Source organism: Salvia splendens, chromosome 7 (genome assembly GCF_004379255.2).
Source record: "Salvia splendens isolate huo1 chromosome 7, SspV2, whole genome shotgun sequence".
Classification (NCBI taxonomy): domain Eukaryota; kingdom Viridiplantae; phylum Streptophyta; class Magnoliopsida; order Lamiales; family Lamiaceae; genus Salvia; species Salvia splendens.
This window is the reverse complement of record NC_056038.1, coordinates 36,646,847-36,674,436: the sequence shown is the minus strand read 5'-3', so window position 1 is coordinate 36,674,436 and position 27,590 is coordinate 36,646,847. Positions and strand designations below refer to the sequence as shown.

General features: G+C 38.2%; 2 protein-coding genes across 8 annotated transcripts; one reads left to right on the top strand and one right to left on the bottom strand.

The window, feature by feature from the left end:
- Positions 1–5,395: 5,395 nt before the first annotated feature.
- LOC121742357 lies at positions 5,396–10,408 on the bottom strand. Of its 7 annotated transcripts, none has more exons than XR_006038031.1 (10): positions 10,260–10,408; positions 9,608–9,749; positions 9,212–9,508; positions 8,984–9,131; positions 7,614–8,528; positions 7,301–7,527; positions 7,128–7,201; positions 6,533–6,617; positions 6,365–6,462; positions 5,396–5,792 (listed from the first exon to the last, which is right to left on the bottom strand). XR_006038031.1 is itself a non-coding variant. In XM_042135475.1 (9 exons), the coding sequence occupies exons 2-8, from the start codon at positions 9,617–9,619 to the stop codon at positions 6,557–6,559; spliced, it is 1,734 nt and encodes a 577-aa protein (XP_041991409.1). In that variant the 5' UTR covers positions 9,620–9,749; positions 10,260–10,408; the 3' UTR covers positions 5,396–6,462; positions 6,533–6,556. The 7 variants fall into 7 exon arrangements, 2 of the variants coding, with proteins under 2 accessions (XP_041991409.1, XP_041991410.1); XR_006038032.1 differs by having other exon boundaries at positions 5,396–5,787; XR_006038033.1 differs by having other exon boundaries at positions 6,365–6,436.
- An 11,869-nt stretch (positions 10,409–22,277) lies between these two features.
- On the top strand, positions 22,278–24,271 carry LOC121810848 (F-box protein SKIP19-like). The gene is made up of 2 exons (XM_042211569.1): positions 22,278–22,924; positions 23,689–24,271. Exons 1-2 carry the CDS (start codon positions 22,278–22,280, stop codon positions 24,269–24,271), a joined length of 1,230 nt encoding a protein of 409 aa, XP_042067503.1.
- Positions 24,272–27,590: the final 3,319 nt, after the last annotated feature.

Below are 27,590 nucleotides of genomic sequence, written 5' to 3'. Positions count from 1 at the left end.
GCTACTTTATTTTGTTATAGTAGTCTTGTACTCCCATTGTAAACTTATTTAATTGTACACAATTAATTACTCATGTAAAAAAACCCTAAATTAAGTTGATCCGTGCTTTAGTACTTGATTCATGATAGTCTTGTGCGTTGCAAAATTATATAATTATGAATCGTGTCACAAAAAATATGGTATGCATTGATCTGACCTTAGTACTTTGATTTATTAAAGTTTCATAGCACATTGCAAAATCATTTAATAGAACATTTGGTGTATCGAGTCTGCCTAGGATCACACGTAACACTTGTTTTTCAAGGTGGAACGTCGAATGAATGAAGATACAATGTGATAATATGCGCGCTTAAATTGAAAGTAAGATTGTAGTACATCGTAGTTATTGTAATAATTAACTCAAACTATTATACTATAAAGAATCATACTTAAAATTTACTAGTTTTTTATTATTCAAATCTAAGTGTATAACAATTGTATATGAAACTAGGATGATCAAGATACACAACTCTATATGAACTTGGTTTAACCGAAGACAGTAGAGAAAAGAAGAGATAGATTTTTTGTAGAGAATTTTGAATGTAAACTTTTATTCAAGGATGATCAGTTCTTCTCACTAAACAACTCGAGTTCTATCATTACTTATACTAACTAGAACAACTAGAAGAAACAAGAATTCCTTCTCCTAAATCTGTTACAAAACTGCTGCTAAAAGGCAGCTCCAAAATCAACGGCTAGTAGCCGTTAGTTACAAACTAACTTTTAAAACCTTCTTGATCTTGTATTGCTTGCTCCATCTGATCTACCATGCATCCTCATTGATTTGTCAGCCTCACTTTCTAACAATCTCCACCTAGGCTTCAAAACAATGATCATAACCTCATCGGACATAAACCAACCAGTTTGCAGCAATACTCGAATTTGTCTCGGTTTAGGGGCTTGGTAAGCATGTCTGTTGGGTTGTCTGCTGTACCAATCTTGAGAACTCTCACCCTTCCACTCTCCACCTCGTCTCTTATAAAATGTAGCCTCACATCTATGTGTTTACTACGCTCATGGAACTGAGGATGTTTGGCTAAACATAAAGCTCCACTGTTATCACAATATATAGACACTCCCTCCTGCCTTATGCCAAATTCTGATATCAGTCCCAATAACCACTTACTCTCCTTCACTGCAGATGTAAGTGATATATATTCTGCTTCAGTGGTACTCAAGGCCACCACTCCTTGCAAAGTAGACTTCCAACAGATAGCAGTCCCAAATAAAGTAAAAACATACCCGGTTTGGGACTTTCTTGTATCCACGTTTGCAGCATAGTCAGAGTCACAATACCCAATCAATGGCTCCTCACACGGCTTGCCTCCATCAGAATATAGCAAGCCCAACTCATCTGCTCCAGCAAGATACCTGAGTGACCACTTCAAGGCAGTCCAATGTTGTCTGCCAAAATCCTGCATGTATCTGCTTGTCATGCTTATAGCATGAGCTATATCAGGTCTGGTACAGATCATTAGATACATTAAGCTCCCCACAATGCTGGAATAAGGAATCACCTCCATCTCCTTCCTTTCTTCCTCACTGCTTGCTCTCTGATCTGCACTTAGCTTAATATTGACAGGCATAGGTGTTGCAGTGCTCTTCATGTTCTGTAGCCTGAATTTCTTTAAAGCTTTATGGATGTAGTCTGTCTGAAATAGCCAAAGCCTTTTGCTGGTCCTATCTCTTAGAATATCCATTCCCAAGATCCTCCTTGCATTGCCCAGATCCTTCATCTCAAAATCCATGCTAAGCTGATCTTTTATTTTTCTGATCTCAGCCATGCTCTCTCCAGCCAGTAGAATATCATCTACGTACAGCAACAAATAGATAGGACTCTTGGTAGCTTGCCTCTTCACAAAGACACAGCTATCATACTGGGATCTCGAGAAACCAAGTTTAGACAAACATTCTCCAAACTTCAAATACCATTGTCTACTTGATTGTTTGAGTCCATAGATGCTTTTATTGAGCATACACACCTTGTGTTCTGCTCCAGGGACTTCAAACCCTTGTGGTTGAGACATATATATGGTTTCTTCAAGCTCTCCATTCAAGAAAGCAGTCTTGACATCCATCTGCTCCAATTCCCATCCCTTTGCTGCAGCCACTGCCAACAGCACTCTTATTGAGTTGTGCTTGACTACTGGAGAGTAAATTTCATTGAAATCAATCCCTTCAACTTGATTAAAGCCTTTAGCAACCAGCCTCGCCTTGAATCTAATCTTGGAGGGATCTGCAGACTCCATCTTTTTCTTAAAAACCCATTTACAACCAATAATTTTCCTGAATTCTGCCCTCTCCACCAAAATCCAAGTCTTGTTGCTCATCAAAGATTCAACTTCCTCTCTCATAGCCTGGACCCATTGATCTTTTCAGCTCCATTAATGGCCTCTGCATAGGAACTAGGTTCTGAAGCTTCCAACTCCTCAACAATGTGCAAAGCATAGTATAGCATCTCATAATCATTGAACTTAGCAGGTGGCTTCACTGTTCTTCTTGGCCTATCTCTGCCTATTTGGTAATCTCTAGTAAAATCTTCCTGGGATCCTCCATCATTCAAACCTTCTTCATTTCTGTCATGAGATGCTCCACCTGCTCCATCACTCCCAATACTGAAATCCTGAGAAGAAGCACTATCTGTCTCAGTCATAGAAGGCTCCAGGCCAACAGAGCTATCTTTCTGTGTATTAGCAACTGCTTTGGTGAGATAAGGCATATCATTCTCTAAGAATTTGACATCACGGCTAATCACAACTTTTTGCCTCCCAGCCTCAGTACACCACAATCTGTACCCTTTCACACCTTTCTCATAGCCAAGCATCACACATTGTAAGGCTCTTGGTTCAAGTTTGCCTTGTTTAATATGTGCAAAAGCCTTACATCCAAAAGGCTTCAAAATCAAGTAATTAGGTACTGAACCATACCACTTTTCATCAGGAATAGCACCTTCAATGGCAGAAGATGGACACTTGTTGATTAGAGAAGCTGCTGTGGTGACAGCTTCTGCCCAAAATGTTTTGTGAACTCCAGATGAAGATAAGAGACATCTAACCCTCTCAAGTAAGGTCCGGTTCATCCTCTCCGCAACCCCATTTTGTTGAGGGTTTGCAGGGACTGTCTTGTGTCTTCTTATCCCATTCTCTGCACAGAAGGAATCAAACTCCTTGGACACATATTCTAGCCCGTTGTCAGTTCTTAGGACTTTAGGCAACATTCCTTTTTCATTCTTCATGAGCTTGCACCAATTTTTGAATGTGATGAAGGCTTGAGACTTTTCTTTCAATATAAAAACCCAAACCTTCCTAGAGAAATCATCTATGATAGACATATAATATCTACCTCCACCTAGGCTAGTAATTGGTGAAGGTCCCCAAAGATCAGAGTGAATGTAATCAAAAGGAGCTGTAGAAGAATGATTACCAGTTGGGAAAGAGATTTTCTTTGCTTTTCCCAGAATGCAATCCTGACACTGTTCTGATTTCTCCATCCATGTGACTGATATTAACTTTCTGTGGATTAAGGCCTTTAATGTCCCTTGAGCCGGATGACCAAGCTTCAGGTGCCATGATCTCAAATCAGATCCAGTAGTGAGATGAGACTCACCAACAATCACACTAGCTTGAAGATAATATAGGCTGCCTCCCCTCTCAGCCACCATTTTAATCTCTTGGCCCTTGCATACTCTCATCACTCCATTCTCTGAGACAAAAGAATACCCTCTCCTTTCCAGTGTCCCCAAAGATATAAGATTTCTCTTCACTTCAGGAATATATCTGACTTCAGATAGTATTCTCACTGTTCCATCCTTTAGCTTGAGTTTGACATTTCCAACTCCTTTGATTGTGCAGGTTTTATTATTTCCCAATAGGACTGATCCATTGGCTTCCTTCAGATCTTGGAACCAATCTCTGTGTGGACAAATATGAAAAGAACAGCCGGAGTCCATTATCCAAGAACCCCTCTCAATTTTGTCCACAACATTCATAACCTCAGCTGCATCCTCTGCTTCATCACTGATCTGATTTGAGTGTGCCTTCCTCTCTTCAGCCTGCTTCTTTTTCCATCCGAAGCAATCCTTTTTGAGGTGACCAGGTTTCTTGCACCAGAAACATGATCTAGACTCATTGTCTCCAGAGCTCTGGGCCTTATTCTCCCCAAACTTCTGTTTCTTGAACTTGTTCTTGGTGAATTTTTTGATATTGAGAAACATGATCTAGACTCATTGTCCCTTCCATATAGGATGGCATCCCTTAGTTGATCGAAGGAGTCAGGAAGAGCATTCAACACCAAGATTGCTTTATCTTCATCAGCAATCTTGCAATCCACAGCTTCTAGGTCATCTACAGACTTTGCAAAATCCTCAAGTTGTTCCACAATCGACTTATCGTCTGTGAAGCTGTACGAATACAATCTTCTCTTCATATATAGCCTATTAGCCAGAGATTTGGCTAGATAGACATCATCTAGCCGGTTCAAGATACCCGCAGCTGTTTTTTCTCCTTGCACTTCACGCAAGACTTTGTCTCCAAGACAGAGTATAACTGCGCTATGCGCTTTGAGCTGCATTTCCTCGATCTTGGCACGAGCTTTATCATCTAGCGCAGCATCTTTCCCCTTCCCATCTGGTTCATCTGAAGCCAGAACCGAGGACAAGCCTTGCTGCACTAAAACCGCCCTCATCTTCATCTTCCACAAGCCATAATCGTTCCTTCCCGTGAACTTTTCAACATCGAGTCTTGCTGCCATCTTTACACCGCTTGATCGATTCAGAGCCTTCCCGCAGACGGCGCCAATTGAAACTAGGATGATCAAGATACACAACTCTAAATGAACTTGGTTTAACCGAAGACAGTAGAGAAAAGAAGAGATAGATTTTTTGTAGAGAATTTTGAATGTAAACTTTTATTCAAGGATGATCAGTTCTTCTCACTAAACAACTCGAGTTCTATCATTACTTATACTAACTAGAACAACTAGAAGAAACAAGAATTCCTTCTCCTAAATCTGTTACAAAACTGCTGCTAAAAGGCAGCTCCAAACTCAACGGCTAGTAGCCGTTAGTTACAAACTAACTTTTAAAACCTTCTTGATCTTGTATTGCTTGCTCCATCTGATCTACCATGCATCCTCATTGATTTGTCAGCCTCACTTTCTAAAAATATAAAGTAATTCTAATTAATGTTATTTGATTATAAAGTACTAACGTTTAGTATTTATAATTGATTTTTTTTTGGCCGGCTGCATAAATATACAACCAGTGATATCACATGGGCCATTTCATTAAAAAGTCCAATAGTAAACTTGAGTTTTCAGGCCCAATTCAGGTAAATTCTGTTTAATTCAGTTTTCAGAATTTTAGATGTCAAAAATCATCCTCTACTGATTCATTGCAAACGAAGAAAGGTGATTATACATGATCTATACATAGAATAACTAGCTACCTACTCAGTTGCAGATATTAATACTAACTTGAGAAAATCGCAGAGATGTTGCCTGACTTCTGTGTTTATGAGCACCAGTGGTTTGTAGCAGCCAACCCAAGAGTTTCGGAGCACAAGTTTATGGAGACGTTCGACAGCATTGTCCTTCAAGAACTTGCCTAAGTCATTCTCAGTTTCCAAGGGGTATAAGAAGTTGTTTCATTTCTTCAACTAGTGCACAAACATCATTATCGAAAGCACCAAGCACGACGTTCCCAGAGCAAAGTTTTCGCTTCCTTCTCTAAGCTGATCTATCTCTGTACCACTGTACTGTAAAGTAAAATGATTGTTTAGGATCTGTAGACAATCTATTAGTTCAAGAAGGCTTCTCTCTCAACGCTACTGTCAGTGCTCTTTCAGCAATGCTCATAAGCTCTATCCAGTTTTTCTATGTACATAGTAATGAACTAATGATAACTTGTGCTTCTCTAGTTATGAATAATCACCAAATGCACATACATTCTATACTGATAATTCTGCTGAACGGGTCTTCGTCTTGTTGAAACTTTATATTGACTGCAGAACTCAACTGGTTAATGGGTGATAGGAAAAGGAGAAGATAATGACAGGTTACTTTTCACTATGCACTCCCTCATCTTTCCATGTGCATTCTTTCTTGTGTTATTCACAATCCACTTTTCTCTAATGTCGAAAATAAAGGATATATCTGCTTATTTTTCGTGCGCAGAAGTCTACCTAGAGCAGGTATTTTAAATGCAACGTAACAACTCCTCCTTATTTATGGAATCTGAGTTCTACTTGGACCATAAGTTTGTGTACTAGTAGTCCTACTGAACACGGATTTACTGCTAGTTTGGCGACAGTTAGCTTTATGTGTTTACCTTTGATAGAAATGTTACGAGTCCTTCTCGGACTTCTTCACTTGATAAGAGGACTCTTTCCAGGGAAGAGCACTGTCATTCGAATCTTCGGTCAACAACTGCCACATGATATGCATAAATCAGAATCTGCTTCTGCAATCTTATAGGGGACGGCTTCAGAGGACTTACACTTATCTCAGCTTTTTCTTGAGGTCACACACTCCTTGTGGCTCTTAATGATCTTTTTGTGAACTCACCCACATGATTATAGATGCTGCATTTGCAAAAAAAATAGTCGGAACAATGAGGCTAGTGTTCGTCCGAAGAGCTAACAGACTCCATTCGTAAGACTGGATAGGATTTGTGCTTGAAGATTTTGTGAGGAGCTAACATCGGTATATTTTTTTTACCGAGCTCAAGATCAGCCCAATTTTTATGCCTTCGAGCATGTTCACAAGTTCGAATTCGAATTTTTATCCAATGCCATGTGTGTGCCTAATGAGATCAAAACTTCCCATTTAACAATACACTTGACTGCTTGACCTCAAAGTTACTTGTAGACCTCTCAAGCTAGAAACTCGATTTAGACGATAAACAAGTCATTTACAAATCCAGCTCGAGCCTATTTATTTTGATCCAAGACAAACTGAAACTTAATCTATATCAAGGTCAAGCCTAAGTAAAAGCCAAATATGCTGAGATTGAGCTTGTGTTTGCTAGTGTTCAGGTGGGCCTGGCTCGTTTGCAGCACTAGAATCAACTGATATACGTATATAAGTTGTACCTGAGCCTGTGCCTATTGCAGGCAGCGAGGAAAGCCACTAAACCGTGGAGAATACTGCGGAGAGCACGAAAAATCTGATCAAAAGAAACACAATAAAAAGGTCAAAAGCTGCAAAGCAGATTAAATATGCAAACACTGCAGTATTTACACATTTCAGTGCTATGGTAAACCACCTGAGAGAAAAGGTCATGCCAAAGAGAGCGCCACATTGAAATCTCAACTGTGCTCACTGTTGAGTGGACACTCTTCGTCACCCTAAATAAGCTCCTTGTAGACATCCGCATGTCTCTAAACAAGGCGTATAAGACCGTACACGACGATGAGAGAATGCTGCAGAATCCGAATAGCAGCTTCAGTGGAGCGTAAATAAATAATGCTACAGGATATACGAATTTCATTGCTGCAAGCAACAAATTGAAAAGATTTAGAATTGTGTCCGTTATGTAGAAAAGGATGAATTGATTGTAAAGAAGCTTCTATTCTTACCAACATTCCATGCTACATTGAGTAAGTACCACACAGGCTGCAGGAACATCTCCAAAATGTCACCTATCATCGTGAAGGAAGACTCTACCACTGTCCAAATCACCGAGAAGAAATCCTGTGCTAATGGTAAGAACAGATTCCAAAGGGGGAAGAAGAGTTCCAAGAGCCCAGCAAAGGGTCGAGCCAATGGTGCAAAAAAGAAAGTGAGGATGGAGAGAATGGTCCTTGTTGCTGTAAGGAAACATTTCATAGCCTTTTGGAAGTTATTAAGAAACAGCATGGTTCCTAAATATTGGATCCTTGAAGTCATTTCCCACGCGTCTATCCAGTCGAAAAGGGGTCCGAACATTCTAGAAACGGCCGCCTTAAGCATAGGTACATTCTTGTACAAGTCATAAAATCCAATGAGGACAGTGACAACTGAGATAAAAACGTATAGACCTCGTGCCAATGGGCACATCCACGGCCTATATATCCGGCAAAATCCTGGGTAAGACTGCAGGAAAATGACCCAAGATGGAAGTCCAGCTTCAAGTAGGGTAAGTAGCCTTACTTTTGACATTATTATGTCCTTTAACTTGAATGGGAGATAGGGATCACTGAACTTGAATAGAATCAAAACATCACGATAGATTGTGACCTCGATTTTTTCTTCATGGTCGCTTACATCAGAGGTCTTAGAACAGACTCCATTCAGGTCACGGTTTGCCTCTCCAGAGCTATTAACGCTCTCAGGGGTAGGGGACATATGGTGTGTCTTCTTGATAATCTCAGTCGTATCTGGACACACACTAGGAGTATTATCAGGAGAGTAGAGAGTATCGCTCCCAGCAGATGTTACATCACTGGAAGTTTCATTCCCATTCGCATCAATAGCCTTCGGGAAACTTTCTTCAGCATCATAGTAAACCTCTCCTGGAACAACCCCAATAAGTGATGTAACATGAGACAAATATTATAAAATGTTATCACGTTCATATATTTTGTTATGCTAATTCTAAACAAGTTGGGCAGTAGTAGAAAATGGATGAAGGCCTTGGACTATCAAGAAGCATGTTTGTAGGATACAGATTTGAACTTATGCGGTTTTGACTATCAAGAAGCATGTTTGTAGGATACAGATTTGAACTTATGCGGTTTTGTTAAAGAGTTGTGAATTTGGAAGAAATACAGATATTAGTGATTGCCAAGAAACAAAAAAATGCCCTGAAGATTTTAGGAGGGCTGAAAACAAATGGTGGAAAGAGAATTGGACGTGAGTCAACATATACCTAAGAGCTTTTTAGACACCAAAAAACATATTGAAATGAAAGAAAGAAATCATGCAAGAATATCGAATGCAGTTGCTGTTTTCTGGCTGTAACAAATACCTAGTGTGGCATCCAGATGCTCCTTCAAAAGAATCTGTTCTTTAATTGTCCCTGGAAACCACGAGGCAATGGTACTGTCAGCTTGTGCTATACTGTCGAATTCCCAACTCCTCATAATCTTAGCCTCTATAGCAAGTGATGTGTCTGTCTGAAGATGACAAACAAGAAGTGAAAAAACAGATTTCAGGCAAGCCCTTAGTAGCTAAAGTGAATCTCTGCAATCACTACCTGAAGCTCATTATAATAGTTGATTCCACGAACATTAATCCATGCAACCTCAAACACAATGAATCCGTACAGAGTTCTTTGTATCACGCCATTTGCAATCAATGTGTTTGTAAGCTTCTTTACAGGAAGCAAAGCATCCTTCCTAGATACAACCATAGCATCGATGAAATGAAACCACTCTCGGAGGACTCTTTGTTTTCTGGTAGGTGGTGGGGAAGAAGCCTGCAAATCTGGAAGTTCTTCAGACAACTTGCTTTCCTTTGTGCCCCTTGTGTTCGCAAATGGGGACAACCTGGACTGTAGAATTAAGAGAAGTTCATCTGAGAAAAACAGGTCTTGACTGAACTTATATTACTTGATCGCGCTATTACAATGGTATATAATTGTTTTAGAAACCTTAGTGACCATCAATTGCCACCAATGAGTAGACAGAGATGCGGGATCTTTCAACCATGGCCTATTATCCACCAAGATGTAGAAATTCCCACTTTCATTGGCTAGAAATAGGTGGAGATGTGAAAGGTAGGACTGCAAATCCCTGCACAAAACATATGAACCCCCATATTTTACAGTTTACAGCTTACAACACTGTCTAGAGAAATTACTCAGAGTACCGAGCTAGGATGAACACACACACATGGACACGACGTATCCAAGAAATGGAATTCAAACAGAAAAAAGTTTCCATAGCAGTGAATCATATTCAATTTTCAGAAATTTTGAGAAATATGCTGCCATGATTATTGTTGAATGTATATAACCATACACACCCTAATAGTATCTTTTTAGAAGGAAAATGATTTCTAAATATTTAGAGCTTTCTAATCTGTTTTCTCAAACTTTTCCTCTCTAAATAATATTTTCCTTAATAAGACCAGAAACCATTTTTTCCTCAAAAATTAACATTCTACAATCATGCACGAAATTGCTAAACATGAACATTCACAAGTGGCTAAAATAGCGAGTTCATGATTCTAGGAAAAATCAACAAAACAGTTTCCAAAATCCAAATTCAGCTGCAACTAATTAAACAAAGCTAATCAATTACCCGATCTGCAAACTCGTCAAGGGAAAGACCAGCGTTCCTCTTCCCCTTTCGCCATTACTCGAAAAACGATCCCTAAAATTAGGACATATTTAGGATTAATACAAATTTATTAATTTAGGATTAATATAGATTGGATTAATTTCATTAATTAGATTAACAAATTAGGACATATTTATCATCTGGAAATGATAACATATACTCCACAGCACAATATTAATTTGGAATTAATATTAAATATGTATAATTATATTAATTTAGAATTAATATAATTAAATCCACATTTAATTAGAGAATAAAATTTGATTTTATTTGTTGAGCCTTACTTGATATCCTATGTGATAAGCATGCTATTTGATTTATGCTTATTTATTTAACTATAGTAGTTAGAGACCGTTTTATTGTCTGGGTAGGCGGCGCCCAGTATGTGTAGTCCGTGTTATACTATGTCTGGGTAGGCAGCGCCCAGTATTTGTAGTCCGTGTTATACTATGTCTGGGTAGGCGGCGCCCAGTAATTGTTTGAAATTTAATATTGGATATTATATTCACAAAACTAGTATCACACTTTTCCCCATAAAATATAAGTCTTGTTTTTGAAACAAACGTGTCGTCCATCACAATTGTTTGATGTTACTAGTCTTTTCGACTACGAGTTTTACGCCCTCGCGTTTACTCTAAATCTACAAGGTTTAGGCTCATTCGTAGATGCATGGTTGGCATCGTGTGATTGGCTTGACTTACCTAAATTATTTTGAGTAGCCTCGCAACCAAATGATTTATGGACGAATATTAATTAGATTAATTAACCAAGAATTGTAAAATTGTTGTTACAATTGGCTTGGAGGCCTACCTGGTGATATTATTGTAGCCATCAGCCCTCGCAGAGGCTACAACTATATAGACTTGGATCTTGGACCACTAAAATTTATATTTGATATAAATTCGTATTTTATGTTTGGGGGCATAATATATGTTAAAATTAGTGGGAGCTAATCAATACAATAAACCCTTGTTTGATTAGTGATATAAATGTGATCTTTATATGTTTTCTAATTTGCTTTTCATTTTATTTTCTGTTCAGATAATATGTCAAACTTATCTTATGAGTGTATGATGGAAACAAACAAATTGACTAGGTCCAATTTCACGGAGTGGCAGAGAGACTGCCCAAGACTCAAGGCACAAGGTGCAATGAGTGGGAGTTCAGCTATGTTTGTCATTGAGATAAATATGTCTATGAATAACTCACAATCGTGGGTATTGGATACCGCTTGTGGTTCACACATTTGTAATAATGTGCAAGGTTTAATTGATAGCAGGAAAGTGAGGCCTGGGGAAGTAGACCCACGTGTTGGAAATGGAGCAAAAGTTGCTGCCAAACGCGTGGGAACTTATAGATTAGATCTTCCCTCATGACATAGACTAGATTTACATAATTGTTATTTTATTCCAGTTATTTCAAAGAATATTATTTCCATTCCGATGTTGGACATCGAAGGTTTTTCCTTCCATTTTGCGAACAGTAGATGCTCGTTTTCTACTAATGGATTGCTTTATGGAAATGCCTCTTTAGAGAATGGATTATATATGCTTGAATGCAAACGGAATATTCTCAATGTGCAAAATAAAGACTTAAGCTATGTAATACGGATAATGCTACTTATCTTTGGCATTGTAGACTTGGTCATATCAATGAGAAAAGGATAGTGAGATTGAGAAAGTTAGACTATCTAAATTCATTTGATTTTGAATCATATGGTGCTTGTGAATTCTGTCTCAAAGGAAAGATGACTAATAAACCACTTTCTGGAAAAGGGGTGCGTGCTAATGATGTGCTAGAGTTGATCCACAGAGATGTGTGCGGACCTTTTCCAACTCAAGCAAGAGGTGGTTATTCGTACTTCATTACTTTTACTAATGATTTGACAAGGTATGGATATGTGTATCTTATGAAACACAAATCCGAGGCCTTTGAGAAATTTAAAGAGTTTAAGTGTGAAGTTGAGAAACAACTTGGGAAAAGTATCAAAACTCTTAGATCAGATTGAGGAGGGGAATACTTGAGCCGAGAATTTCTTGATTACTTGAAATCGCATGGAATTCAGTCAGACTGGACACCTCCTGGTACACCACAAATGAATGGAGTAGCTGAAAGGAGAAATCGAACATTATTAGATATGGTTCGATCCATGATGAGTTTAGCTAGTCTTCCTTTATTTCTCTGGGGTCATGCTTTATTGACTGCTATTTACATTCTGAATAGAGTTCCATCTAAATCAGTTGAGAAAACACCATATGAGTTATGGTATGGCAAAAAAAAACCCTTGTCTTAACTATATGCGGACCTGGGGTTGTCCAGCTTTTGTTAAGAAAATGATGACTGATAAGTTGGAATCTAAAAGTGAGAAGTGTTACTTTGTGGGATATCCTAAACAAACTAGAGGATATGAATTCTACTGCCCCGGAGATCACAAGGTGATAATCTCTAGGAATGTGAAGTTTCTTGAAGACATTTATGTCTTAAAGGAACAAAGTCACAACATGGTAGATCTTGAAGAAATTCAAGAACCACAAGATAACATTGAGAATGAGGTATTGTCAAATGGTTTGAACAATAACTCAGTGGGAGTTTTTGATGATCTATTGGGAGTGGAAATTACTATTAGAGGAGACCTTAGAGGGACTCTCGAAGAGCCTCCTCAAGACAATGAGATGCATCAAAGACAAGATGATACAATAGTTGCATCACCTCTAGCTCAAGAAGATCATAGTGATATTCCTGAACCTACTCACATTCAGAATGAACAGCCCGAGCCAGAAGAAAACCAACTCAATAGGCCTAGGAGGATTCGTCGTGCACCTGAGAGACTGAATCTAATGGTTGAGAACCAAGATGATGAAGTTGATTTAGATGACGATGAGCCTAAGACCTATACCGAGGCGGTGTCAGACACCGATCGAGAGAAGTGGCTTGAAGCCTTGATATCTGAAATGGACTCGATGTACTTCAACTTAGTCTGAGAACTAGTTGACTTGCCAGATGGGGTTTACCCCATAGGCTGCAAATGGATCTTCAAAAAGAAGAGAGATGCAGATGGCAAAGTACAAACCTACAAGGCTAGGTTAGTGGCAAAGGGTTATAGTCAGCGCGAAGGCATTGACTATGATGAAACCTTTTCGCCAGTTGCTAAGATCAAGTCCATTAGGATATTACTTGCAATTGCTGCATACTACAATTTCGACATTTGGCAAATGGATGTCAAAACCGCATTTTTCAATGGAGAATTAGAAGGCGATGTCTATATGACACAACCAGAAGGTTTTGTATCAAAAGAAAGGCCGAATGCAGTGTGCAAGCTAAAGAAGTCCATCTATGGACTTAAGCAAGCTTCGAGGAGTTGGAATATTTGTTTTGACAGAACAATCAAATCGTTTGGTTTTGTCAGAAGCAAAGAGGACCCATGTGTTTATAGTAAACGCTAGAATGGAAACGTTGTCTTCCTCATCATATATGTTGATGACATCTTAATTATGGGAAGCGATCGTTCCATGATGCAATCCGTGAAAGAATGGTTGTTTAGTTCCTTTATGATGAAGGATCTGGGTGATGCTTCCTACATCCTTGGAATCAAGATCTATCGTGATAGGCCAAATAGGATGTTATGATTATCACAATCCACTTACATAGATAAGTTGCTAACGCGCTTCTCAATGGAGAACTCTACGAAAGATTTTCTTCCTATGTGACATGGCATTGTATTGTCAAAGAAGGATTGTCCTTCTAAGGACAAAGAAAGAGACAACATGAAAAGGATCCCGTATGCTTCGGCTATAGGATCTATTATGTATGCCATGATTTCTACTAGGCCAGATGTGGCCTATGCGCTTAGCATGACAGGCAGATTTCAGCAAAATCCCGATGAGGAACATTGGAAAACAGTTAAGACTATTCTCAAGTACCTTAGAAGGACTAAAGAATATTTCTTAGTCTATGGTGGACAACCAGAGTTATCAGTTACTGGGTACACTGAGCTAGTTTCCAAACAGACCATGACGACTATAAGTCTCAGTCTGGATATGTTTTGTCCTCAATGGTGGAGCAGTGAGTTGGAATAGTTCCAAACAAGGTACAACTGCCGATTCCACCATCGAAGCCGAGTATATTGCTGCATCTGAAGCTGCCAAAGAAGTTGTTGCTTTATTAGAGTTCGTTAAAGAACTGGGTGTCATTCCGAGTGCCAATAGTGCAATACCTTTGTATTGTGACAACACTGGTGCTGTTGCGCAAGCAAAAGAACCCAGAGCTACGAACGGGAACAAGCATGTTCCCAGAAGATATCATCTGATCAGAGAAATAATTGAAATATGCGACATAAAATTAGAAAGAGTACCCATGATGATAATTTGGCTGATCATTTCACCAAACCGTTATGTATAGCAAAACACAACAAGCACTTTGAGAGCTTAGGTGTTAAGCATCTTGGTAGATGGCTTTGAATCAGTGGGAGTTACAGTTTTATATGTCTTAGAAACATTTTGTGTTGAGACAATATTACTTGATCACATTATATGAAAATTTTATTTTCTATGGGTTTTGTGCACTTATTGGAATAATTGTTTTAAATGTTTGATTTTATTCTAAATATTTGTTCCCTTGAATTATGACTGTCGTTAATGGTGTGAGACATTAATGATATAGTATAATTCTAAAATAGCCCTAACCAATGATCATCAAGAATGGGATATTGATGATATGTTATAGGTTAGCATGGGGTTTGCATCACATTCTTCGAGAATGTAGTTGTTCTCACAACTATGAGTTATTAGATACTCGTGATGGACACATGGTATACTTTGGAGAGTATTGGTATACCCTACTATTAAATTGTTTTGTTAAGTGTCTACAGTTTATTAGTGCATGAAGTATGTAATAGTCCTTGGATCTGAGGTCATTACACATTTTGTTTGTTGAGTGGTGTGCTTTGATCTTGTCCAACGCTTTGCCTCCCCTCGGAGGATTAAGATACGGACTTGTGTTGGGTACATCATAAGATAAATGGAAATGGTAGTTGAGCCAAGAATGAGATTCATTCCTCGATTAGAATTTCGAGAGAACACTCAAATTTCTATATTACTTGACCATTAAGTCATTGGTCAATGCAAAGATATATTCAATTAAAGTAATTGAATATGATCGAATGGGTCATTTAATAAAGATGAGATAAAGTGATTGAGCTATTTGGATGACACATGACAAATCTTAGGCTCAATCGAGTGGTTCGTGAATGAAAGGATATTACTATAAACTTTGTGTAAAGGTTTGTTTACCGAATTCACGTAAACGTCCGTCATATATCGAGCTACGCTGCCAACGCAGTCTAGGAGTTTTGTGCAGACTTCGATTAGATCGTCGTCGATAATGAGGTCCTAAAGGGTCACACTATATGTGTATTTTGATCCGCTCAAGGATACAAAGTTGGAACTGCGTATTATATCTAATGCTAGTCCAAGTGGGAGATTGAAAGGATATGGGCTAGATTAGATTAATATGGATTAAATAATTATAGTTGGGCTACAATTATAATAGTCCATAAGCCCAACAATCATGGAACCCTAGTGACTCACCATCTATATAATAGTTATTTATTCTCCATTGTGGGAGAAGAGAAATAGCGTAACATTAGAGAGAAAATACGTAAAGCTCTGTAGAGAGAATTCCTAGCTTTCTTCTATGGAGCGATTGTACCGGGATAGTTCCTGCATCGGATTGGATTGCACGTGGACCTCGATAGTAGTGGATTCAACTTGCAGGATTCAATCGAACAAGAACAACACAACAAGTAAGATTTAGTTCCGTTGTGTATTACGTGCTCAACTTACAATATAATTATGAATCTAGATCTGTTATTCTTGTATGCAATTTCCGCTGCGCTCATTAGATGAATACAAGAATTCCTAACAGTTTATTCACGAGGGGAAAGTAGTGGTAAAGAGAGAATAGCTTATCAAATCGTTCCATGGAATGATACAAGGAAGAAGGAAGTATTTTTGAGCTATTTATAGAATGGAAATATGAAGTACTAAATCCATGGGAAATCCTAACAGCCATTCCGGAAGATGTTAATAATCCTAACAGAAATCCTAATTTGTTTTGAGCAAGATTAATATTACTACATAATAATCTCATCAAAATAGATTGGTTTCAGCTAGATTTACCCATAACAAACAAGTTCTATTACAAGGAACAAACACATACATCATACATATCTAAGTGACAGACGCGCCTTCACGTGAAACAAACATCATTTCTCTAACATCAAGTTTTGTTCCGTTTCCTGTTTTTCTTCAAGAAGGGGTCGATGCAAGAGCATCCACAATGGGGCGCCCTATAGTCCGCCCTATAGGGCGCCCTATCCTCTGCCACATCAGCATTCTATGCTCCTACCCATCATGTCCTATAGCCTGCCCTATACTCCGCCCTATAGGATTTTATTTATCTTTTATATTTTTTAAACATTTTGTTAGTATTTGAATATATAATAAAATTGTAACACAACAAAATTTTAAAAAAAACTTCATATTTTATTGAAAGTTGAAAGAGCACAATACAATATACTTAAAAAAACTACAATTTCAGTGGCAGCTACGTGCCCAAATTTATTCAATCATGTCGGACATGAGTCAAGCATGGTCTTGTTGGTTGCGCATTGAGACCTGTCTAACTAGAACCTCGTTGTAGCCCATCGGTAATCCTCGAACGTATGGCGGGATTGCCGTGCTAGAGCTAGATCCAGCTTCATCATCGCCCCAATCGGAAACTCTTCCACCTTCGTGTTCGACTATCATGTTATGCAAGATGATGCACACATACACGACATCGGCAATGACTTTCTTGTACCAGAACCGTGTCGAACCTTCACTATTGCCCACTGCGCTTGGAGCACACCAAATGCCCGCTCCACATCCTTCCGCGCAGCCTCCTGCTTTTGTGCAAATAAAACTCTCTTATCACTCATTGGGACAGCTGATCATCTTCAAAAAAAAGGCCACCTCGGGTATATGCCATCAGCCAAGTAGTACCTCATATGATGTTGGCGTCCGTTTGCAGTGAACTCGATGGTCGGGCCGTTGCCGTTGCATTGCTTGGGGAAGAGATAGGATGAGTTCAGGACGTTGATGTCGTTGTTCGACCTCACCACACCGAAGTAAGCATGCCAGATCCAGAGCCGATGGTCAGCGATGGCTTTGAGGATCATCGTCGGGTGGCTGCCCTTGTATCCACTAGTAAATTGGTCTCACCACACCGTCAGACAATTCTTCCACTCCAAGTGCATATAATCTATGCTCCTTCCAGGAACAACACCATTTTTAATCATCTCACTGTAAAGGTAATATACTTCACTACATAGAATTAGAATCGAAGTAATATTTATCCGGAATCGGTACCGAGTACACATGATCGTGATGGACTTTACATAATGGGTTCGCAATTCTGGCAGCTTTGGGATGATCGACCACATTCAATTGAAGGCGTGAAATCTGTTAACCATAGACTCTGGTCAATTTAAAAATCAGAGGCCGGTCGTACTTTGAGGTATATTCGATCTCAATTTGAGATTGAATCTGTTTCAGAATTGATCGCAAGTTGAGAAAATTAGAATTGATCGCGATTCATATGAAAATTTGACATAGAATCGATCGCAATTTGAGTGAAATCTAATGCAGAAATTGATTGTTAGTTGAAAAAAATCAGAATTAATCACAATATGAGAAAGAATTCATTCTGAAATCTGGGATGAAGTTGATCGTGAAATTCGGAATGATATCAGAAATAAATTTGGAATATCCTATGGAAATCACGATTCATATGAAAATATGGGATAAATTATGATTTCCAAAAATGCCCTTGTTCACTTATTTCTTTATTAAATATGGTCGTTTAATTCAACATTTAGATTAATATGGATTACTATGATGTGTGGCTGAGATTTGTTCTCTAGTTATACTCTTAAAATTTGTTAGACCTTGATCACTTCTCTCTCTCTATATATATATATATATGCCATTATATTTTTATTAACTCTATAAATTAGCATGTAAAGTTTGAATGTTAAATTTAAAATTAAAAAATACTAATGAATTTAAGCAATTATATTTAATAGTAGTAGTAGTTAATACTCTATGACCAATAAAAAAATTAATTTTATTTTCCTGATTCAGTTAGTAGTATAAATTTATATGCTTTAATTTATGATAAGTTTCTCTTTAGTACAAGGTTTCCAAATTTGATATACTTTAATTGGTATATAAGTTTATATGTTTTGACTAATTTACCATTATAATATATACTTAGTTATCTACATATAGGGTAGTTCTAGAATGCAAACTCTAAATATTGTACAAACTATAAACTATCATCTGGATTATTAAAAAACGTCAATAGATGACAAAATAATAGCAACAAAAAAATGTCAACACAGTGTCACAGTTAATTAACGCTCCTTATATATATAGGGAGGTATTAGAGTCCTTACACCTTCTTAGTGTAAAACACAACACAAATAATAGCACTTGGATCCTTGGATTGGACGATTGTAATAATAATAGTCGAGCTACATATTAGACTAAAAATCTACATTATTAGCCGAGCTACATTATTAGACTAAAAATCTACATTAGTAGACTAAAATCTGCATTATTAGATGACACGTGACATTAATCTAACCGTTAGATTACAAGATTGTTTTGTGTTTTGCAAAGTAACCGAGTGAGAACGTGGATTGGCTTAATTAGCACAACAATTAATTCGCCCTGAAAATGTACTGTTAATTGAGACTGAAGACATCTTGAGAGTCTAATTGAACTGTTTGGAGTTACTAATCTACTTTGGCCGCGTGGGCAATACTTATGTGACTCGTTTGAGTTAAACACGAACTGTACTAGGATATTATAATTGTGTCTTGTATAAACCATAACTGTGAAAGCACATCCCTAAAATTCTCATATTCTCATCTGTATTCCTCAAGTATTCAATCTGCAACGGTTTTAATTACTTTCTTTAATTAGTTTATTTATTGTTTCTTAGGTTAATCAAAACTTTAACCGCGTTTCTAGATAGCGTAAAAGCTTTCTAGATAGTGTAAAAGCTTTCTAGATAGTGAAAAAGCTTAGTATACGGTAGACAATCATTGATAGCATTCCTTATGTTCGATATCCCTATGCTTATTCTTAGCTATACAATCTCTGTCTTATATGCTTGCAAGTAGTTGTAGTGCTAAAAAAAATGGTGTATCACACCCAATTTTGGGTGGAACAATACCTTTAAGATGTGCCAAAATTGCACCTGAGATTAGGGGTGCTTAAACGGTTCTCCAGTTCTTGGTTAACCGAAACCAGAACTGGAACTGACCGGTTAATTGAGGAACTGGTTCCAGTACCGGTTCCAACTTTTTAAATAAAATTGGTTCTGGTTCGGAACCAGAACCGACCGGTTCCTAACCGGGAACCGGATTATAATTCAATTTTATTTTTTATAATTTAATATACTAATAAATCCGATTTAATTAAATTAATTTTGTATTAAAGTAAAATAATTTGAAACATTGAGTGATTTTTAGATTTAAACCGTGTTAGATTTGTGCGCTCTGTTTTCTAAAGTATTTAAAATGTTTAAACCGTGAGTACTTTGAATCTATGTACAATTCTTTCCCCAATCCATTTTTTATTAACTAACTACAGTGAGTAGGACATCATATGTTTATTTTTAATTTCCAAGATAACTTATGCAAATACAATATCATTTCATATGATAGAAATTTAACTTTATAACAAATTTATGTAACAATTTATTTAACATATGATTTTAACATGTTTGTCAATAATTTATTAACTGTTCCGTTAGAAACCAAAAAGTCACAATAAGATCAATTAGTATTGGAAATCCATTGAATATTTGTTTAGCCAAAAAAAGGGGAAAATGGAATTCAATTTTAAAATAAAATTGCTAAAGTTTAGAACTCCTATTTTTTATTAAAAAATTGCTAACATAAACTAGTCCGGCCTACTACACTTGGCATCACTTTTATCCATATATGAATATTATTGTATTGTTGGTCTGTATTTTTTTGTATTTATTTGAATTTTAAGGTATTATTTGTTATGTTTCTAGATGTTGGATTATTATTTTTTTAGTATTGAACTATTTAAATTATAAATATTATCGGATTAAAATTAAACATCGGTTCTAGTTCGGAACCGAAATCGACCGGTTCTTAACTGGCCGGTTCCAAACCGGAACCGATCGGTTCCAGTTCCGGTTCTAGGATTTATTAAAATTTAAAACCGGTTAACTGGTCCGGTTAGATTCAGAACCGGCCGAATAAGCAGGCGTACATTTCATTGCATTCCAAATCCAATGATGTACCAAAATTGAATAGTTATATAGTAGAAGATATTCAAGCTTCACAACTAGCAAAGATGCTATCCATAGAGTTAAAAAACAAAAACTCCAAGTGACTGAAGATAAAAACAAATTGAGTTAAAAAGAAAAAACTCCAAGTGACTGAAGATAAAAACAAACTTAAACGAGTAATAATCTACACTAAGGGCCTGTTCAAGAACCTTGAAATGTGCAGATATGGGCTCATATCTTGGACTTGGTGGGTGTTCAAGTTCCATGGTGGATTCTCCTTCAGCCCGTTGTTAATTATCCGGCCCGCACTGTTCATCTGTGGTATACACTTAATCCATTTCAGGCAAAGGGGGTACTTTATGAATTTTGGATCAAATTTCGGATCCAGAATAACAGGTGAACTTACCAACTTGCCCTTGAAATTTTCACGGCTCTCTTTCCTTTCCATCTCTCATAATTTCTGCATCTCATCAATTGCTCTCTCTCCCTCCAATTCAATGGATACTCTTCAATCCAATTACTCTCATTCCCCTTCTAAGCCCCAATCCGAACCCCAATCTGAAACCCTCGAAAAAACCCTAGACTCCTCCAACAACGGAGCTGCCGCCGCCGATGCTTCTATGCCCGTCCCGAAGCCTCTTTTGTCGGGGAATGGTCTCGCGAACACGCACAGCGGCACTGACAAAGATTTCTCCGGGGGCGAGGAGGAAACGACAAGCCGCAGGCGGAGGCGAGCTAGGTGGGACCCGCCCCCGAGCGAGTCCAGCTACGATGGTAACGCTGCCAACGGCGATGGAAATTCTGGAACCGGTGGGAGGAAGCGGAAGTCGAGGTGGGCAGATGACGTGCCGAATGGACTCGTAGAATTGTATGTGGTGGTGCTTGGTGAATTGCGTGTTTGATTTTGGGAATAATTGTTGGTTTTTGAATGATAGGACGGGATCTGGGGCGATGAAGGGTGGTGATTAGTTGGTTAATGTGAAGATGGAGTGCAGCTTGTGTCTGAGAATGAAGTTCAATAGCAGCTCAATTTGGCTATCAATTTGCAGACAAGCTCGTAAAAAACGATGAGGGCAAATTAGGAAGTATAGAAAATGGGCAAATTTTAAACAAAAAAGAAAAAAATGTAAAAGCCCATATCTGCAACACTTTCTGAGATCTTGAACACTGTAAACACTTACAATAAATCTTTATGGAACAGTATTAAATCTGGATCAGATTTAATTGGGCAGATTTCATTTCAAACAACTTGAACAGGCCCTAAAGATAATACATCATCCATCCCTTATAATTTGACACTATTTCACTCGGCACAAATTCGTATAAGGAGTATTAGTTTTATAATAAAATGTGAGTGAGAATGAGTTAGGAAAATATGATGTGACAAATTTTTAGGGACAAAATAAAATAAAAAAAAAGTGACAAATTTTGGGGACATAAAAATATGTTTGGAGAGTCAAATGTATATTGGAAACCATAATATCAGTTTGTAAAATATAGTACACATCTTCCGGAATGTCAGTTAGGATTTCCCATGGATTTAGTACTTTTCCATTCTATAAATGGCTCAAAAATACTTCTTCTTCTTCTTCTTCCTTGTATCATTCCATGGAACGATTTGATAAGCTATTCTCTCTATATCACTCCCTTCCCCTTGAGAATAACCCTCATATCTATCCGTATCCGTATTCTCCACCGTTTTCCACTCTTCGCAATTCACCTTTTCTTCCTTCCTACACCTTCCGAGATCCCCAGATCCGCCTTCACACTCGTAAATTCGATGGCAACGACCCCACCGGCCTCTACAGCGTCGACGAATACTTTGACTTCTACGGCACTCCTCCCAACAAGCGGAGACGCTTATTGGATGAATGCAGGGAAGGCCAAGCTTCACAGTGGCTCCGGTGGATGCGGACCAAAGTCCTTTTGACTCCAAAGAAAATTCGGGTGGTTGCTTCATCCTCATTCCCTCCGTGGATTGAACTACCCGGGGATATAACAGCAAATATTCTGCAGAGGCTGGGGGCGGAGGAGGTGTTGAGACGTGCGCAGGCAGTGTGTACTACATGGTGGAAGGTTTCCAAGGATCCCGTCTTGTGGCGAGTCATCGATTTTTCCAACCCTAGGCAGGGGGTTTTCAACGATGAGTACAATGCTATGTGCCGCTGTGCAGTGGATCGTAGTCAAGGTCAATTGGTCGATATCACCATCCAGTACTTTGGGGACGATGCACTCATGGACTACATCGCCAATCGGTAAAATTATATCAAGAATGATATTTTGTCAAAGCTTAAATTCACATGTGTGTAGTTATTACATTTGATATTACTAACCCTAATTAGATAACGATTTTCGAAGTTGTGGCATGGATTATACTTGATCAAAAATTCATGTTTTTTCCAACAATTTGGTTATGTTCATTGTGTTCTAGAGTAACTGTTGATCACTCATTTTCTTTGCTTATTACTCTTTCGCATTGAAGATTTGCTTCGTTTCAAATTTGTAATTTGGACCATAGGGGAAAACATGCTTTATAAATTGGCATTGAGTCGCAAATCACTAAAATTATGTAAAGAATAATGATTCATAATTATAAAATGAGTTTTATTAAAGGTATTTCAATTGTATTGGCGATGTTAAAAGTCTGTCACTCGCTTCCCTTTAACATTCCAGGAGATAGAAAGATTTATTTATACTCCATATATTTTTTCTTGAATTTATTGCTTCTGCTTCAACCTTTTCCCGATTAATCTTACATTAATAAAAAATATACTTTATACACTTTTTTCTTTCTTCTATCATACTTTATTCATATTTTACCCATTTTTTCTCCTTTTCTTTTTTATTTTACCAATTTCTCATTAAAACACATGTTTGCTGTCTACCCGTGAGACTATTTTTGGTTGACGAATGGAGTATAATGTAGTAGACGTGAGATGATATTTGAGTTGTATCACATAAGCTAATGTATGTAAAGTAGCTTCCATTACCGGTTATCTAATCATTTGTTGTTTTACAGATCACCAAGTCTTAAACGACTTAAACTTGGAACTTGCTTTTTTATATCAGGATATTGTGCAACTACAATGGCGGTAAAACTTAGACAGTTGGAAGAGATACACCTTACTATTAGACCATGGATTGGTTCTAACCACATTCAAGCTATTGGTAATTCTTGCCCATTGTTGAAATCATTCTCATGCAATGGGTTTAAGTGCAAGTTTCCAAAATATGTGCATATTGCTCATAATGAACGATTTCGGCATGCGTATGCTCTCGCAATCAGCAAAAGCATGCCTAATCTACGCCATCTTCAAGTTTTTGATCATTGGATGGGAAATAAAGGACTTGAGCTAATCCTTAATGGTTGTCCACACCTCGAATCACTTGATATTCGACGATGTTTTCATCTCGATCTTCAAGGGGATTTGGGGAAAAGATGTCGTGAGCAAATAAAATATCTTAAACTCCCTAATGACTCAGTCAGTGATATACCGTGGCCTAATTGTGATGGTGGCGATCCATTTGATACTTCTGCCTTCAGCTTCGAGCATTACGTATATGACTATTCTACACGCTACTGTTATAGGCGTAGATTGTAAAATTATCTATTGTCTAGTGATTCTTGACTTATATATTTCCTTTTCTTGTTTTGTATTCTGGATTAGTAGTGTTATAAGTTTTCTATCTTCAGTTTATCAATAATCATTTATGCCTTTTATTACAACTCTTTATCATCAATAGACTTTATGCCTCTATTTATTGCATAAACTGATTATTACTAAAATATTGACCTAGCTATAGTCCATCAACATTAATTCTGAAGTCATTGGGGCATTTGTTCGTAACAGCATCAGTTTATATTCATCCCAATTCTTGAGAATACCTATTTAAAATGTGTATATAAACTTAAATGTGAAATTTTAATATAAGTATACACAGTAATGTGTAATTAGTTTTTCTTATTGCATTTTCATGCTACTAGAAGAGGTCGAGCTAAGGTATAATATAGTATAAACAAAAGATGTTGATGAGAATGATTGGATAATTAGAAGTTTGTAGGATCTTGCAAACAACCTATTTTGTTTCTGGCGTAAGACTTCAAAAACTTGTATTTACTTGAAAGACTATTTGGCCTAGTAACGCTTTGCCAACTACCGCGCGATTATGTCAAGAATCCCCTAATTTTGATGCTATCAATTATACATTAATTACATGATCATTTCCTTAGTTACATGATTTGATTCCAATATAATTTAATTTTCATATTCTAACACTCTCCCTCAAGTTAAGTGACAGCATCTTCGATACTTAGCTTGCCTATTACTTCTTTAAACACCTTTGGGTGAACAGCTTCTGTTAGGATATCTACAAGTTGATCTTCTAAGCGGACAAATGGCAACTGAATAATACCTTTCTCAATCTTTTCCTTGATGAAGTGACGATCAATCTCCACATGCTTTGTTCGGTCGTGTTGGACTGGATTTTCGGCTATGCTGATCGCGGCCTTGTTGTCACAGAAAAGTTGATTCTTCTGAGCAGGTGGGAAGCCTATTTCGGTCAGGAGTCTCCGTATCCACAGAATTTCAGTTATTCCACTTTTTGCCCCTCGAAACTCAGCTTCAGCACTAGAGAGTGCGACTACTTTCTGCTTTTTACTCCTCCAAGTGACGAGGTTGTCCCCTATGAACATGAAGTATCCGGCTGTGGATTTTCGATCGATTGGATTGCTTGCCCAGACAACATCGGTGTAACCTGAGACTTCCAATTGTCTTTTTCTTTTTAGCAAGACTCAGTAGCCAACTGTCCCTTTAAGATATCTCATTATCATTATCACAGCATTCATGTGTTGTTCTTGCGGCTTGTACATGAATTGACTTACCACTCCAACGGCGTATGCAATATCTGGCTTGATATGAGCTAAATAGATCAACTTTTCCACCAAGCGCTGGTAGCGTTCTTTGTCTGCTGATTTCGCCCCTTCCTCTATCTTCAAACCATGGTTCTGTACCATTGGTGCCTCTGCTGGCTTGCATTCTAGTAGACATGTCTCTGTTAGTAGGTCGAGGACGTACTTCTTCTGTCGCAGAAATATCCCTCCTTTTGATCGAAGAACCTAAATTCCCAGAAAGTACTTCAAGTCTCCTAGGTCCTTCATCTCAAACTCTCGGGAGAGATTTTCCCGTAGCTTCTTGATTTCTGCTGTGTCATTTCCTGTGATTATCATATAATCCACATAGATTAGGAGACAAGTTATGTTGTCACCTTCTTTCTTGAGGAAAAGAGTATGATCTGAGTTGCTTTGTTGATATCCATACTTCTGCATTGCCTGGCTGAACCTTCCAAACCATACTCTAGGTGACTGTTTCAGACCGTACAACGTCTTCTTTAGGCGACATACTTCTCTTGGGCAGAATTCACCAGAATAGCCAGGTGGGACCTCCATGTATACTTCTTCCTCCTTTTTCAGTTTTCCATGCAAGAAAGCATTAGTAACGTCAAGCTGATGTAGAGGCCAGTTTTGATTTGCTGCAACAGCCAGTAGAATTCTTACTGTGCTCATTTTAGCCACCGGTGAGAATGTCTAGTCAATCCCATACATCTAAGTGTAGCCTTTTGCGACCAGCCTTGCCTTGTATCACTCAATGGAACCATCGGCCCGTGTTTTTATCGTGAATATCCATCTGCATCCGACTGGTCGTTTCCCTTGGTAGTACGCATTTCTCCCATGTATTGTTCTTGAGAAGAGCATCCATTTCTTTCTTCATGGCTTCTCTGAAGTGTTTGTGCTTCATTGCTTCCTCTACTGAGTGGTATTTCATCCTCATATATGGAAGCTTCAAATGCTCGTGCCATTTCAGTCATCTAGGCAGTCATGGAGTAGGCAATGGGGTAGCGAGCTTTTCTTTCCTTCCAATCCGGGGAGTATCTTTTTGGGGGCACTCCTCTATTACTCCGTGGTGGAAGAACATGTTGTACTGATGTGTCTGGTTCAGCTTGGATGGTCTGCTCTCTACGCTCAAGGTCAGTCTCAATAACAGTTGATTCACTTGGATTAGAGTTGCTTACCTCAGGATTATCAGTCGAGGTGACTGCGAGCTCGTCACTAGGTTCAGTGGCCTCCGACTCTGTATTTGAGGCTTGCTCTGTGTTAAAGCTAACCTTCTCCGTTGGACCCACATCGAGACCGGGACTTGGCGTAGGGCTGGTAGGGACGCTTGGAAACAAACTTAGAGGGTCACTCATGGTTTCTGTTGATTGATTTCCCTCCCCCTGACCGCTAAGTTGGTGATAGAAATACTCATTCTCTACGAAGTCATAGTTCATTGTGATAAACATGCGTTTGGTTTTGGGGTCGTAGCACCGGTACCCTTTTTGTTGATGGGCATATCCTAGGAAGACACCTTTTACAGCGCAAGGGGAGAACTTAGATCTCTCGTGTTTGGGCATGTGAATAAAGGTACAGCATCCGAAGATTTTTGGTTCAAGGGTGAGTGGGAGTGGTATTTGTGTATGGTTAGAGAAGACTTGGATAGGAGATTTCTTGTTGAGTACTTGAGTGGGTAGACGGTTTAGGGTGTAGACCGAGGTGGCAACGGCTTCGGGCCAAAAGGATTTTGGGACTTTAGATTCTGTAAGGTGGGCTCTGGTCATTTCAAGGAGTTTCCTATTCTTTCGTCTGCTACCCCATTTTGTTCTGGTGTGTGAGGGCACGTGGTCTGGTGTACAAGGCCTTGTTTGGCAAAAAATTGTTGCATTTGGGCATTGACATATTCCCCCCATTATCAGATCTAAGGATTTGGATATTTTTCTTATATTGGGTTTAGACGAAAGTGTTGAATAATACAAATTTATCAAAGACTTCTGACTTAGATTTCAAGAAGTAGATCCATGTCATGCAAGAACAGTCATCAACAAAAA